General features: G+C 37.1%; 1 protein-coding gene across 1 annotated transcript in view; it reads right to left on the bottom strand.

Moving 5' to 3' along the window:
- The window catches only part of NDUFS4 (NADH:ubiquinone oxidoreductase subunit S4), a 118,281-nt gene that overhangs the window by 67,618 nt on the left and 34,095 nt on the right, over positions 1-16,568 (bottom strand). The window contains exon 2 of the mRNA XM_062211785.1: positions 12,334-12,412. Within this exon, the coding sequence (XP_062067769.1) occupies positions 12,334-12,412 (79 nt within the window). The remainder of the gene's footprint in view (positions 1-12,333; positions 12,413-16,568) is intronic.

Here is a 16,568-nt window from a genome sequence, read left to right as displayed (position 1 = left end):
TTTATTTTTTAAAGTCAGTATCATATACATATACCCAGTTCTAAAAAAGGTCAAATAAAGAATGATCACCTCATTATAAAATTTACACTTCCAAAATCACTAGACATTACTACTTCCTTAGGGATTTTAAGCAACAGTATTGCTGCAATCTTAAAGGCTATTCACCAATTTTTTTTTCCATCAGCTTGTGGTTGGTGTCAAACCTAACATAGGAAAGTACATATTAAAAACTACATTTGCTGTCAAAATATAAAATATATTGCAAACTAACAGTTGCATTTAATGGTTTTTCTCTCTTTAATAACCTTATCTAAGCAAAAGGATATAGCATTTGTGTAGACTGACAAATCTGAAGAAACATTACCCATGTTTAGTGAGTCTTAACGAAAAAAACTGCCACCATGGTAGGTTCTCAAAAGCTACTATTCTTTGATGTAAAATGAAATACTACTTAGTGAATAAAACATAAAAAAACTCCTGTCTACCCTTCAAAGGGACATATCCTTTGACCCAGTGCTCCAGACTAAAGGCTTGAAATTTTTGCACAAGAATGCTGCGTGAGTAAAGTCCAGACAAAACAGACACTTGAGATGCTAGAAGGCTGTATAACCCCAATCTAGCAGAGATAGCACCGTCATACACTGAAAGAAAGTAATCTCCCAAGAGAAAACTGACCCCTTAAAAAAAATAAAAGCAAACAGTCAAAGCAAATATAAGCTCTTAATTAAAGTTTATTTCTATGCAAGTCACTTCTAATGAGTCATTTTTAATTCGTTTGCAGATTTATAGTTTTCATTTATAATTTTTCACATACATATGTAGTGAATGATGTCTTATTTTGAAAGTTTGCAAAAGACAGTCAATTTTCTTATAAGTTCAAACAATGAAAAACAATTTTTTAACTATTAGTGTGACAAAAAAACTATTAAGTTGTTGCTGCTTACAGACGTTCTAAAACTGCAATATTAAAATTCCAATGGCTGAGCATGAGCTCAGTACCATGAGTTTATTAATCAAATAGTAATTATTTATTGCAGGTATCAGCAAGTACAAAAGCTTTAACTGCTGTTCATTGTTATTTGGAAAACTGTCAAGTAGTAAAATACAATAAATAGGCAACAGACACCGATTTTAATTATTTTACAGTATTACCTAAATTTAAATCAAAGTATTAACAGAAGACTATTAAAATGTTGAAAATCTTAATTTTTTTACAATAGCTATATACTATAATTTCTCCAAAAAGCTCTGAAATGATAGCTGTCCTTCCCCATTCCATACCTTCTCAAAAGATTTTAGATTTACAGATTACTAAATAAAAAGTTTACTTTCAGACATGCATTTAAGTCGAAGATGCCTGTGTAAATAACCATAACACGTTTCTAAAAGGTAAAAATGGTGGTGCTTAATAGATTTTAAACAAAATAAGCTCAAAGTCAATACAAACATATAAGAATAGTAACTGGTATACAGGAGCACTCACTAAGTACTTAATAAATGAAGAATGAAAGAAAGACAGCAGTCAACATAATAATGTTGTAATTTTTACATGTAATAATTTTTACAAAACTATTGTAATGTCTAAATGATAAAAGCTTATTTTGTATCATCTCTACTAATAACTTGAAGCTGTTCTTATGTTTCATGAGGGTATTTTTCTGTTTTTAGTATTGATATTTTTGGTAGTAAATAGTTACTATAAAGCAATTGTTACAAACAAGGAATTATTATGAAAAAAAAAAGAGGTAATAAAAATGGTTAAAAAGCAAAAGTATACCTGGGTAGGTCTAATTTATGTTTTGGCTGATTTTTGAGGGGAACAATACTCTAAATCTTTAAAATGTATTGCAAATTTGACATCTCTTTTGTATAGTCAAAATAAATATGAAAAGACAGTATGCACATGCTCATTGGATGTGGGCATTCAAGTAACTGAAAGGAGATTGGTGCACAGGGGGAGGCATAAAGGGAAAAAAGTCACCCTCTTAATAATGCAGAAAGGCAAAAACATTCTTCACCCAACCTCCATGGCACAGTCTCTCCTGCAACAAAAACCAAGAGCCAAACAAACTACCATGTGTAAACTTTCCTTATTATCTGTAGGAAATTATCACGTTTTTGGAAATTCTAATGGTGCAAGCTATAGAAAATTCTTTTTTAAACATTGTGTTTTTAAACATAAATTTACAGGATCATTTAAGGACACTGCCATCTACTCTTTGTATATTCAAATTCTTACTCTTTCCAAGAGTAAATGAAAAGATTAGGTAGTTTATATACAACAAACAAGAAAAGACACTCAAAGTTGACTGATTACAAATTTACCATGTATTCTAAAATTATTTACTAACAGAGTCCAGGAATTACTAAAATCTTATTCTCTACAGATTTGTTCTCTAACAATGTTAACATTGTACACAGTTTCCAAATAAGAGAATGGATTCTTTACTCTAGAAAATGCTAGGCAGACTTTTCCTTTCTACATTTTATGCCTAAAAAAAAAAAAGACAGGATACACATTGTCAATACACAATTGACAAACAGAAGAAAACAAATTTTTCTTTGTACTTATAATGCTACAGACATCCACAAAACTTTGAGAATTCCTTTGATTTATTATCCTCTCTAGATTAATTTCTGTCTGCAAGATGTAACAATAAAAAAGAAATTAGGCTTCACTTGGTAGCATGTTATTTGAGTAAGTCTGAGAATAATAGTTAAAAATAATACACAGCTTATAACTCAAGATGGAAGAAATATAACTTGATAATGCACAGAAAAGGAACTGAGGTTTTAACCCTCCATGAAATCCACATAAGAAGTAAGAGAACCTAAATGTTAAGTGGCCTTACTAAAACACTGATTAAAAAGAACAGAGGCAATAATCCCCACCACACCCTTGACCACATCTGTAGTATCATGAGAAATCCTGGCAACATTTTAAAGAGATTCAGTCAAACTGGAAGGTAATCAAGATGATTAATTACCTAGAACTCATGTGAAATAAATCAAGCTGGAATGTTTAACCCAGAAAAAAGAAGGCTTATGAGAACAATCTACAAAATTTTTGGTCTCAAGACTTCTTTACAGTCTTTAAAAATTACTAGGACTCCAATGAGGTTTTGTTCATATGGTTAATATTTACAGATATATATCATACAACAAACTAAAAGAGAGGAAATCTTAAAATATGTACTTAAGCCAATTATGTATCAATATAAACAAAATTTAATGAATAGTCATATTTGTAAAAACTAAAAATTTGAGGATGGCACTCATTTGCATTCCTGAAAATCTCTTTAAATGTCTAGCTTAATACTAGGATACTTAAAAAGGTTCATGAAAAAATGGAATTAAAAGGTATATTTTGGTGCAAAAATTTTTTGGAAATCAATGCATACTTTTTCCATAATGTCCATTTTCCAAGAACTTGGTCTTTTGCCAAATCAGCCAAATTCTAACTAACACCTGTTCTTGCACTCAAATTGCTGTGGCTAGGTTATTTTGATTTTAAAATATGAAGAAAAGTCATCTTCACACATTTATGAGGGCACTTCAAAATGTTGGTGGAAAATCAAATTAAGTTTATTTTGGTGCAAAAAGTTTTGAAATCCAGCTATCATTTTTTAAATATTTATTTTATTTATATGAAATGCAGCACTACAGTGAGTTAGGGAGAAACACAATGAGAGAGAGAATCTTCTATCTGCTGGTTCATTTCCCAAATGGCCATAATAGCTGAACTGGACCACACTGAAGCTAGGAGCCTGGTGCAGCATGACTCCAGCCTCATCCATCAATTTTCGTAATATGTATTCCCTATACATTTTTAGAAAATACTCATTTCAAATTTTGTGCACCAAAATAAACACCTTTTAATTTAATTTTCCATGAACTTTTTTGGTATCCTTCAAATTATAAAAAGGAGTAATACTTTAGAACTAATATTTTCACAATTGGTTCATTAAATTCCATCATTGTATCTTGTTCTTTAAATGAAACTTTTACACGTGCATGATTCTATAACATCATGCTTTTGTCATATAGAAAATATTGGATTACAGATCTTCCAAATGTTAACCATACCTCATGACATAAGTTCAAAGATCACATTTGTTAACATTATCAAAAAGTCCACTAGTCTTTAAGAACTAGGAAAATGTCAAGCTCAGATCAGTGGCAGAATCAGGTTCTATAAAAATTCTAATTTTGATTGAAAGCTTGAAATTTATCATGAGCAACACTTCCATGAAGTGACAGAGTCAATTCTGAGAAAATGTCTGCCAAGTACTGGAGACTGAATAACCATAATTGTAAAAACAACTCAGTTTGCAACAACTCAACTATAACAAAGGCTTTCCCTGGAGACAACCATTGCAGTCTAGTAAAAGAGCCGAAGGGTTTTAACATACTTCTGTTTTGCTAGATGAAACATAAAAAGACTTAAAAGTTTTCACTGCTTCAGTGCCCTTGTTGTGGCATAGCGGGTTAAACTCTCACTTCCAATGCCAGCATCCCATATTGGAATGCCTGCTGAGTCCCAGCTGTTCTGCTTCTGATCCAGCTCCCTACTAACATGCCTGGGAAAGCAGCAGCAGATGGGCCCCTGCCACCCATGTGGAAGACCAGGAATAGAGTTCAGGCTTTAGCCTGGCCCAGACATGGCTATTGAGTCCATCTGGAGAATGAAGATATTTTCTTTCTTTCTCTCCCCACCCCCGACCCCCACCCCAAACCTCCCCCAGAGTCTCTTTCAAGTAAATAAATTCATTCTCTAAAAAATAAATTTAAAAAAATTTTTAAGCTTTTCTTCATTAAGGACATTGTGAAACTAGTTTATAAAACTTTGCGAAGAAATGAAGGATGCAGTGACTAATAGCAAAGGCACCAATAGTTTTATCAGTATTATTTTCTACTATCAATGTAATGTCAATACAGTGAGAAGAGCAAATAAAGACACAATATAATTATGAAAAAGAGTTTGCCTGTGTGGCCTCCTGAAAAGGTTTTAGGCACCCTACAGAACACCCTTTGAGAATCAGTAATTCATGGTACCAAACGGCTGGTTTCCAATTCAATATACAGAAGATTGTCACGTAGAAAACAGCATGCCCTATGTATTATTAGGACGGATGTTGAATCAATGAATAGAAGTGATAAGGAAGTAGATTTTAAAAAAGGAAGAATAACAAATTAAGAAATAGCATTTTCCTACTTTTTAAATTGAGATACAGTTTACAAAGAGTAAAATTCATCCTTTCAGTGTACAGTACTATATTTTTTCTTTTACAAAAATGGGTTTGAAATAAGAATCACTACCTTAATCAAGAACAGTTATATCACTCTCCAAAATTTCCTCACTTCCCTTTACAGTTAATAACTCCTCACACATCCAGTTCTGACAACCACTCATCAATTTCCTACCCCTAGAGTTTTGTCCATTTGAAAGTCAAATAAGGGGTCCCTGCTATGGCATAGCAGGTAAAGTCGCCACCTGCAGTACCAGCATCCCATATGGGCACCAGTTCAAGACCAGCTGCTCTACTTCCAATCCAACTCTCAGCTATGGCATGGGAAATCAGTAGAAGATGATGGCCCAAGTGCTTGGGCCCTTACACCCACATGGGAAACCACGAATAAGCTCTTGGTTCCTGGCTCTGGATCGGCCAGTTCCGGCCCTTGCGACCATTTGGGGAGTGAACCAGCAGAACAAAGACCTCTTTCTCTGTCTCTGCCTCTCTGTAACTCTGCCTTTCAAATAAATAAATTAATCCTTAAAAATAAAAGGGGGGGGGGAGGGAAGGAAGGAAGTCAGTTAAATAAGGGGCCAATGTTGTGGTATATAGTAGTTAAGTCTCTGCCTGTGGCACCAGCATCCCATATGGGTGCCTGTTCAAGTCTTGGCTGCTCCACTTCCGATCCACCTCCCTGCTAATGGCCTAGGAAAGCAGTGGAAGATGGCCCAAATGCTTGGCCCCTGCACCCATGTAGGAGACCCGGAAGAAGCTCCTGGATTCGGACAGGCCCAGTTCCAACCACTGCGACCATTTGGGAGGTCAACCAACAGATGGAAGACCTCTCTCTGTGTCTCTCCCTAACTCTGCCTCTCAAATAAATAAATAAATATTTTTCAAAAAAAAGTCAAATATATGGAACCATACAGCATACAGCCTTTTGGGCCTTGTTCTTTTTATTAGTGTTGTTTGAATTTTCTAGTTACAACTCCTTTTTTAGATATGTATTTTCCAAATAATTTCTCCTAAACTGTGGCTTGTCTTTCAATTCTCCCACACTGCCTTTTAAACAGCAGAATTTTAAAGCAGATCATGCTTTGGTGTGTATTCAAAAAACCATCAGACTAACCTAAAGTTACAAATATTTTCTCTTACACTTTCTTCTAGAAACTAAAAATTTGGGGTACCAGTGCTTCTCATAGCAGGTAAAGCCAAAGCGTGGCCTGCAGTGCTGGAATCCCATATGGGTGCCGGTTTAAATCCTGGCTGTTCTGATCCAGCTCTCTGCTATGGCGTGGAAACCAGTGGAAAATGGCCCAAGTCCTTGGGCCCCTGCACCCATGTGGGAGACCTGGAAGAAGCTCCTGGCTTCCAGTTGGCCCAGTTTGAGCTGTTGCAAACATTTAAGCAGTGAACCAGCAGATGGAAGACCTCTCTCTCTGTGCCTCTGTAACTCTGTCTTTCAAATAAATAAATATATCTTCAAAAAAAATTTTTTTTTTGCCAGGCAGAGTTAGACAGTGAGAGAGAAAAACAGAGAGTTATAGATAGTGAGAGAGGTCTTCCTTCCATTGGTTCACCCCCCCAAATGGCTGCTATGGCTGGCGCTGTGCCGATCCGAAGCCAGGAGCCAGGTGCTTCCTCCTGGTCTCCCATGCGGGTACAGGGACCCAAGCACTTGGGCCATCCTCCACTGCCCTCCCGGGCCACAGCAGAGAGCTGGACTGGAAGAGGAGCAACCAGGACTAGTATCCAGTGCCCCAACCGGAACTAGAACCCGGGGTGCTGGCGCCGCAGGCGGATTAGCCAAGTGAGCCACGGTGCCAGCCTTCAAAAAAAATTCTTAGAATAATCTTAGAAAAAAGAAAATAAAAAATTTTGAGTTTTAAATGTAGCATCATGGATTTATATTTAGGATCTGGGAGTTAATTTTTGTGTATAGTACAAGGTATGGGTAAAGAGTTTTTACATATAAATATATAATTATCTTATCATCATTTGTTGAAAAGCTTCTGCTCTCTCCATAAGTAATAGCTTTCTAAAAATTATAGCTAATCAGTATAAAAAAAAGAGCAGCCTCACAAAGGAATGAGTCAGTTAACCGGAAATTTTTAAAAGAGAAATTGGAGAACCAACTGTTCAGTGTAATAAAAAAGGACAGAAGACTAACTCCCCTCAGAAGTCTAGCTGGGGAAGGCTTCACTCACACATGCTATGACCCAACCATCATCTCCCTCCAGCAGTTCAGCTTTTATTTATTTTGTTACCTACTAGATGCCCAGGCAATAAAACGGTAAACATTACATAATAGTGACATAAAATTCTGTTTCCCTGTTATTTAAAATACTCAGAAGAATTTACTTCAGATTTTGAAAAATGTTATCAATAATACAGATACACACTTTATATAAAATTTTTTATTGTTCAAAATGTAAAATAAATGAACTCTGATTACTCAGCATTTCTGGAAGTGCCCTTTTAAATCACTGGTCTTGTCATGATGCTAGTTACCAAGCCCTCCATTAGAGGGTGTTGTAAGAACAAAAAGACATGAAACCTTTATTAGAATTATGTTATCAATGGATTATTTAACACTTTAATTGAATACAAACCTATATGAATGGCTTAAATCACATTTGAAAATTAACTGAGTTTCAGTTATCCATATTAAACATTACTTCAATAACTATCAATAACTATATATAAGACTTCAATTGATTTCAGTTAGAATATCATATTGACATTTTGACTGGTACATTTCAAAAACAATGTAACAAACCTGGGCAAAATCTACAAGATTCAAAAATATACAAATGATTTTATGACATAATTAAAAACACCAAATTAAATCAGTCTGTATAATTCTCTGGTATGCTTAACAGAACCTTGTTGAAAGCCATATACATATTTTTTCTTTAAGATTTACACACAGAGAGAGAGAGAGAGACAGACAGAGACAGAGAGACAGACAGACAGACAGAGACAGAGATATACGCCATCTGCTGTTTCACTCCCCAAATGGCTGCAATGGCCAGTGCTCAGACAAGCAGAAGCCAGGAGCCAGGAGCCTGAAGCTTCCTCCAGGTCTTCCACAAGGGTGGCAGGGGCCTAAGCACTTGGGCCATCTGCTGCTGCTTTTCTGAAACCATCAGCAGGGAGCTGGATCATAAGTGGAGCAGCTGGGACACAAACTGGTGCCCATACAGGATGCCAGCATCACAGGCAGCAGCTTTACCCACTACTCCACAACGTCAGCCCCGAGAACAATGTATTACTGGCTGATTCACTAACTCTTTAAACCAGAAAGAAAGGAACTTAGAAGAGTTATTAATGAACTCTAAAATTTGAGAGTTTTACAGAAAATAAACCATAATATTGAAATAAGCTCTTGGGCAACCTCTTGGGACTTAAAAGAGATGGTGTCCTCAGGGGTTAAGCTGCAGATTGCAACTGCAGCAAGTTTAAGTCCCAGCTATTCCACTTCCTATCCAGCTTCCTCTAATGTGACTGGGAAGGCAGTCGAAGATAACTCAAATACCTAGGCCCCTGCAACCCACCTTAGAGACCCAGATAGAATTACTCTCTACAGCCTGGTCCAGCCCTGGCTGTAGCAGCCACTTGGGGAGTGAAAATGTGGATAGAAGATCCCTGCCTGTAACTCTTTTAAATAAATAAATACACACACACACACATACATATAATATATATATATATTTTTTTAAAAGAGAGACAGAGATTTGTGCTCTCATTAATTAATGAACACATGGGATGTGAAAATCTTCCTCCTTTCACACATACTATGATCTTATTTTTTTTTTTTTATTTGACAGAGTTAGACAGTGAGAGAGAGAGAGAGAGAGAGAGAAAGGTCTTCTTTCTTCCATTGGTTCACCCCCCAAATGGCCACTATGGCCAGCGCTGCACAGATCCGAAGCCAAGAGCCAGGTGCCTCCTCCTGGTCTCCCATGTGGGTGCAGGGCCCAAGCACTTGGGCCACAGCAGAGAGCTAGACTGGAAGAGAAGCAACTGGGACTAGAATCCGGTGCCCATATGGGATGCCGGTGCCAATTAACCAAGTGAGCCACGACACCAGCCCCTCTCTATGATCTTATTTCTTTTATACTACACTAAGCAACTGGTGTTTTATTAACATCTTTAGAAAAAAGAAATGGTAAATGGATGAAGACTTGAGGAGAGTAAAAAGATCCAGGTAGTAAGAATACAAATTCTGAATGCCCTGATGCAGTATAAAAGAGCAAGTCCCAGGCTTGGTGTGGCTGTAGCACAGAATTTAAGACAATGGTAAATAATATACCTAAAGAGGAAAACAGAAGCTAAATCATGCAAGTTCTCAAAGGCCAGGTATTATGGCCAATGAAGTGGCACATATGAAGGTTAGGCTGCAACTTGCAATGCCAGATGGAGCACTGGTTGTTCTGCTTCCAATTTAGCTCCCTGCTAACCTGCCTGGGAAAGAAGCAGAAGGCCCAAGTGCCAGCCTCTGGAACCCAGGTAGAGTTCCAGGATCCACATGGGAGATCCAGATGGAATTCCAGGCTTTTTGCTTCAGTCCAGACCAGCCATGGCTATTGTGGCCGTCTGGAGGGTCAATCAGACTCTCCCTCTCTCTCTCAATCTGCCTTTCAAATAATAATGCCTAAATCTTTCTAGAAAGAAAAAAAGGACCTAAAAGTCCAGCTTAAGATTGTAATGTTTATTCTAAAGGAACAGAAAGACCCAAGAATTTTACATAAAAAGGTACAAAACAAGCATTTTAAAAAGACTATGCTCACTGGGGCCAGCGCTGTGGCGCAGTGGGTTAGAGCCCTGGCCTGAAGCGCCGGCATCCCATATGGGTGCTGGTTCTAGTCCTGGCTGCTCCTCTTCCGATTCAGCTCTCTGCTATGGCCTGGGAAAGCAATAAAGGTTGTCCCACGTCCCTGGGCCCCTGCACCCATGTGGAAGACCCAGAAGAAGCTCCTGGCTCCTGACTTCGGATTGGCTCAGCTCCAGCCATTGCAGCTACCTGGGGAGTGAACCAACCGATGGAAGACCTCTCTCTGTGTCTCTTCTGCTCTCTGTAACTCTTTCAAATAAACAAATCTTTAAAAAAAAAAAAAAGACTATGCTTAGGGTAGGAGACTGGTATAGCAGTTAAGATGTCATTTGGGACATATGCATCCCATTTCATAGTGCCTGGGTTTGAGTTATAGCTCTGCTCCAGAAACCTAGAAGACAGCAGGTAAGGGTCTCTATCACCCATGAGGGAGACTTAGACTGGGTTTCAGTTACTGGCTCTCAGCTATAGCATGGCTCAGCCTCAGACAATGCAAGCATTTGGGGAATGAACCAGTGGATGGAAGCTCTTTCTTTTTGTCTCTGTGTCTCTCTCTCACTCTTTCTCTCAAGTAAATAAAAGTTTTTTAAAAACAACCATTCTGCCTATCTTGTTGAAAATGAATCATAGAAGATTAAAGAGTCTGAGGGAGATAAATTAGCAAACTATGGCAATGATCTAGGTGTAAGATGACATAGCCTAGAAATGTCAGTAGGTTGATTTAAGAAATAACTTGAGGAGCCGGCGTAATGGGTTAAGCTGCCATGTGCAGCACCAGTATCCCATATGGGCTCCAGTTAATGTCCCTGCTGTACTATTTCCAATCTAGCTCCTTCTTAATGTGCCTGGGAAAGCAGTGGAGAATGCCCCGAGTGCTTGGGACCCTGTACTCATGTGGGAGAACTGGATGAAGCTCCTGGCTTTGTCCTGGCCCAGCCTCAGCTGTTGTGACCATTTGGGGAGTGAACCAGTAGATGAAAGACATCTCTCACTCCGTCTCTTTCTCTCTGTAACTTGACCTTTCAAATAAATAAATCTTAAAAAAAAAAAAAAAAAAAAAAGGAAAGAAAGAAAAGAAAAAGCAATAACTTGAAGATAAAACCAACCAGCCTGAGGCCTAAGATGTGAATTTTTCCGAACTGTCAGCCAGCTTACCTGTTTGTCTGTATCTTTAATAGTGAAAAAAGAAATTTAAATGCAACCTATTATTTAGATTATGCTTACAAAGTGATAGACTGGGCCGGCACCGTGGCTTAACAGGCTAATCCTCCACCTTGCGGCGCTGGCACACCGGGTTCTAGTCCCAGTCGGGGCGCCGGATTCTATCCCAGTTGCCCCTCTTCCAGGCCAGCTCTCTGCTATGGCCCGGGAAGGCAGTGGAGGATGGCCCAAGTGCTTGGGCCCTGCACCCGCATGGGAGACCAGGAGAAGCACCTGGCTCCTGCCTTCAGATCAGCGAGATGCACTGGCCGCAGCGGCCATTGGAGGGTGAACCAACGGCAAAAAAGGAAGACCTTTCTCTCTGTCTCTCTCTCTCACTATCCACTCTGTCTGAAAAAAAACAAAACAAAGTGATAGACTGTACAACATTTAGATGGGGAATAGTTAAGAAACATATCCATTTATTTGATTGATTGATAACAGTAAATCAGATATAAAATGCAAATTATGCTATACCATTATACATTTCTACAGAAGTCTTAGAAACACCATAAAATTTATGGTATTATACAAGGTAAGCATAAATAATAAATCGCACCTAAAGTAACAGACCACACAGTAAAAATGTTGTAAGTAATGGCTGCCAAAATTAAAGTGTTGGTAGTTGTAATTTAATTGCATGTATATATACAAATGGTGGTGTTTGTGTGCGAGTGTGTGTGTACATATACATACACAAAACACAGTAGAAAAGGTCTAGGAAAACTCAGTTTGCTGGTAAGTATATCACAACTTTATTACGGAGTGTAACTGAGAAAAAAGGATACACTCATTACAAAAGTAAAAGTGTTCCAAATGATACTTATTAATGCCACAAAAAGGGAATCCTTCCATAATTTTTATTTTTTAATAGATGTACATGACTTTATGTAGAATGCTTAAATTATCTTTATATGACAAATATTTCTTTTTAAAATATATACATAGTCTAGAAATTCAAATAGCTTTCCTAGAAAAACCAAAAATACCATACTGAATATCTATAGTACAAAAGTAACCCTGAAGGCAGAATCATAGCAGTGTGTAGTGGAAAATCCTTACCAATTTTTCATCCACTGTTATGAGTTGCTTCTCTCGAGTTTGGTCTGGTGCCAACCTCCATGTGGAAGTGCTAAACAACCTGCAGTGCAAGATTTGAAGTTAAAAAATGATCCATGCAACAAGAAAAGAGAAGCAGACAAATCTTACATAAACAAGCTACTTTACAATATCTGTCTTATTTAAAAAAAAAAAATGAAAGAAGGGAAAGAGAGAGAAGAGGGCACAAAAGTCCTTTCTCTCCCCAATTAGTTCTGTCTGCTGGGTTTTTGGCAGACTCACACTTGACAGTTCACAACAGGCTGCACTTTATGTCAGTCTACAGGCTCTCTGTCATGGAAAGGCCACCAGTGACAAGTACTGTATTGCTCTCTCTGAGTATACAGTGGCTGGTTTGTCAGGACCAGGCAGAATCATGCAAAGCCAGACCAACTGTTCTGGAATGCTGATTCCTAAGTGATGGCATCAGAAGTGGTGTGGGGAGGGGGAATTACAAGAAAAAGTTTTTTCACTCTAATTTCAAACCTAAAGTAGTTTAAACAGGAATTACTTATATGATTATTTTAACTTATGTTATTAGTTTAGTCTCGTATCCTGTTCACAGTGTTGAAAACAAAAATATTAAGTAAAACAGGCACAGAATCTGGCTTTTTGATATCAGAATCTTCCCACCCTCACCCCCTACAAATTACTTAAGGCTAACAGTCTTTTCATTCCACATATACATTGTCACATACACTAATAAATGTCTACTTTTTCCTAGATTATAACACTTTTAACATTTTAAAGTTTTACAGGCTTAAAGCTATCTTATGTAGATTTCTTTTGCAAAAATAAGTTAGTATTTCCAATTATGGTTTAAATTTTCATATGTAGCATTCAGTCCATTTTTAATACAATACAATCCCTAATAACATGCAACACTTTATATGCACACAACTTTAATCTGTTCACTAATCAGATAACTTAGATTGCTCATAAGCCTTGTACAATGGGCTTCACTGCTTTATGAACATATATCTTCAAAGAACTGTTAATTCCAAATTTAACATATTATATAATCTTTCTCACTGTTAATGCTCCATTCAGAAATACATATACACTAAACAGGTGTACTTGGAATCTATTTTATTTATACAAAATTAAAATACATTTTGTTGTTGACATAATATTAAAGAAGTATAATTAAGAACCTTTTAAAATCTATTTATTCTAGAAATCAAGCCCAATTTCACAATAAATTTTGAAGACTGAACCAAATTCACATATTACAAGAAAAACATACAAAGATGAGAACTTGAAATATTAGAAAATGTAGTGACATTTTCTAAGCAGTTTCTCTAAATTAGGGACTTACTGGATCAAAATCATGCAAATTATATAAAACTCTGTTCTTTAGGCTGTACAATTTTGACTACACAACAAGTTTAATTTAAACAATTATCTCAAGTTGTATGATAAGATTTTAGTGTTAGTTGTAACCCAAGTAAATTTTTTAAATTTACAAGGCAAAATATAATTTAAGAATATATTTTAGTAATTTTATTTATAATTTTAATTATAAGAATAAAGCTATATAACATGTTCTGTAAACAGATGTGAACTACTTATTTTTTTTAACTTTTATTTAATAAATATAAATTTCCAAAGTACAACTTTTGGATTACAGCAGCTTTCCCCACCCCATAACCTCCCTCCCACCCACAACAATCCCATCTCCCACTCCCTTTCCCATCCCATTCACATCAAGATTCATTTTCAATTATCTTTATATACAGAAGATCAATTTAGTATATACTAAGTAAAGATTTCAACAGTTTGCACCCACATAGACACACAAAGTATAAAGTACTATTTGAGTACTAGTTATACTGGTAATTCACATGGTACACAATACATTAAGGACAGAGATCCTACATGGCAAGTAAGTGTACAGTGACTCCTGTTGTTGATTTAACAACTGACACTCTTATTTATTATGCCAGTAATCACCCAAGGTTCTTGTCATGAGCTGTCAAGGCTATGGAAGCCTCTTGAGTTCGCCAACATCGATCTTATTTAGACAAGGCCATAGTCAAAGTGGAAGTTCCCTCCTCCCTTCAGAGAAAGGTACCTCCTTCTTTGATGGCCCGGTGAACTACTTATTATAAACAAATACACAGAGAGAAAATTAACTCATTTTTATCAAGGTGTATGCAAAAGGTAACACAAATTTTTAAGAAATGTTAAATAAAACTACCAGAAAGCTAAAAATCACAATTAAAATTTTTTCTTAGGAAAGACATTTAAGATAGGCTAGAATGTAGAGATCATAAATAGGAATTTTATATTCACATTATATATACAGAATATAGTCACACTTATTAAAATTGTATTTACATTTTATATAGATATATAGAGACAAACATATATTTCAGAAAAAATACCTCAGAAAAAAATCATATATAATTTGTGCTGGTGTAAGTTATACTAGGTCTTGTTTTGAGTAACTACCTCGAAACTGAGTAACTGTTAACGGAATCAATTTTTCTTTCAGTTCTAGATAGATAAGGTAACAACAGAGGTCCAGCATCAATTTGTACACAGCATTAATCAATTATACTTATAAAATATAATCTATAGGAAGTGTTTAGCCTAGCAGTTAACACTGATGCATCCCACAATGGAGTACCTGAGCTCCTTGCTAATGGCCTGAGAAAGCAATAGAAGATGGCTCAACTCCTTGCGCCCCTAGCAGCCATGTGGGCAACTCAGAAGAAGCTCCTTGCTCCTGCCTTCAGCCTGACCCAGCCCCAGGCAGTGGCAGCCACTTGAGGAGTAAACCAACAGATGGAAGATTCTCTCTATCTGCATCTCTGCCTTTCAAATAAATAAATCTTAAAAAAAGGAAATCATAATTTTATTTACAGTACAGTTCAATGCTTATTTTGTAAACTCCAGAAAAAGTTTGTCTCAGGAGTGCTTTTATTTCTGTCCTATTTGTTTTGTTGATTGGTTTGTTTATGTGTCCAGGTTACTCAAGTATCAACCTTAATTCTGAGCCCACAGAATAAACTCCTGAGGGCTGTCATTATCAATTACTATTATTAAAATATACAAGTCATTATTATATTTACTTTTTTGTGTAAGTTCCCTTTAAGACGAAAAAAAATATTCTGGTGATGGAATCAAGAGACCTTATTTCTAACCCTGGTTTCAGCACTTCCTTGTAAACTTATAAAGAACTCACAGCTCTAAAGTTTCTCCTAGTGATGATAGTACAAATGCTTCTAATAAGTGAAACTGAGCAGAGCTCCTGCTTGTTTTATCAATCCCCCCACAGAAATTTGACTCATAACATTTTTCTTTAAAAATCGATATAGTAACATCTTTCAAAAACTTACCAACACACCACATTCTCTTTATCCAGTTATCTATTGATAGACATTTGGGTTAACTTTATTAAAAACACTGATGTACCTATTTCTGTGTGCACATAACTTTGCAACTTAAAAGGGTAAATATCTGGGAGCACAACTGCTCCTATGCTAAGACTATGTTTACCTTTGTAACAAACTGAAAGACTGTCTTCCAGAGTGCCTGTACCATCTGGAGCCCCATCAATAACAAACAAGACTTTTTGTTCTCATCCTTGCTGATATTTGAAGTGGTTGGTGCTCGAGATTTTAGCCAGTCTAGTTAAGTATTTGGGTTCCTGTCATCCATGTGGGAAAACCAGATGAAGCTCCTGGTTCCTAGCTTCAGCCTTGGCCCTGCCCCAGCCACTGCAGCCATTTGAGGAGGAAAGCAGTGGATGAAAGATTTCTGTCTGTCTGTCTCTCTCTCTCTCTGTGTAACTCTTTCACATAAATAAGAAAAAAGAAATAAACCAGTAATTCCAAGGGACCAGGAATAATCTGTTGGGCTTTTAGACAAAGTATAAGACTAACCCTACAGAAATCATTACGGAATCAATTAGTTGTTAGCCTTCTGATTAGAACCAATTATGTGGGGCTGGCACTGTGGCATAGTGGGTAGGGCCACTGCCTGCAGTGCTGGCATCCCACATGGGCGCCAGTTCAAGTCCCGGCTGCTCCACTTCCGATCTGGTTCTCTGCTATAGCCTGGGCAAGCAGTGGAGGATGGCCCAGGTCCTTGGGCCCTGGCACCCATGTGGGAAACCCAGAAGCAGCTCCCGGCACCAAGCTTCGGATTGGCACAGCTCCAGCTCCTGCGGGCAGTTGGGGAGTGAACAAGCG

Source organism: Lepus europaeus, chromosome 15 (assembly GCF_033115175.1).
Source record: "Lepus europaeus isolate LE1 chromosome 15, mLepTim1.pri, whole genome shotgun sequence".
NCBI classification, from domain to species: domain Eukaryota; kingdom Metazoa; phylum Chordata; class Mammalia; order Lagomorpha; family Leporidae; genus Lepus; species Lepus europaeus.
Note: the sequence above shows the minus strand (reverse complement) of the source record. Positions and strands in the feature narration are given on the sequence as shown.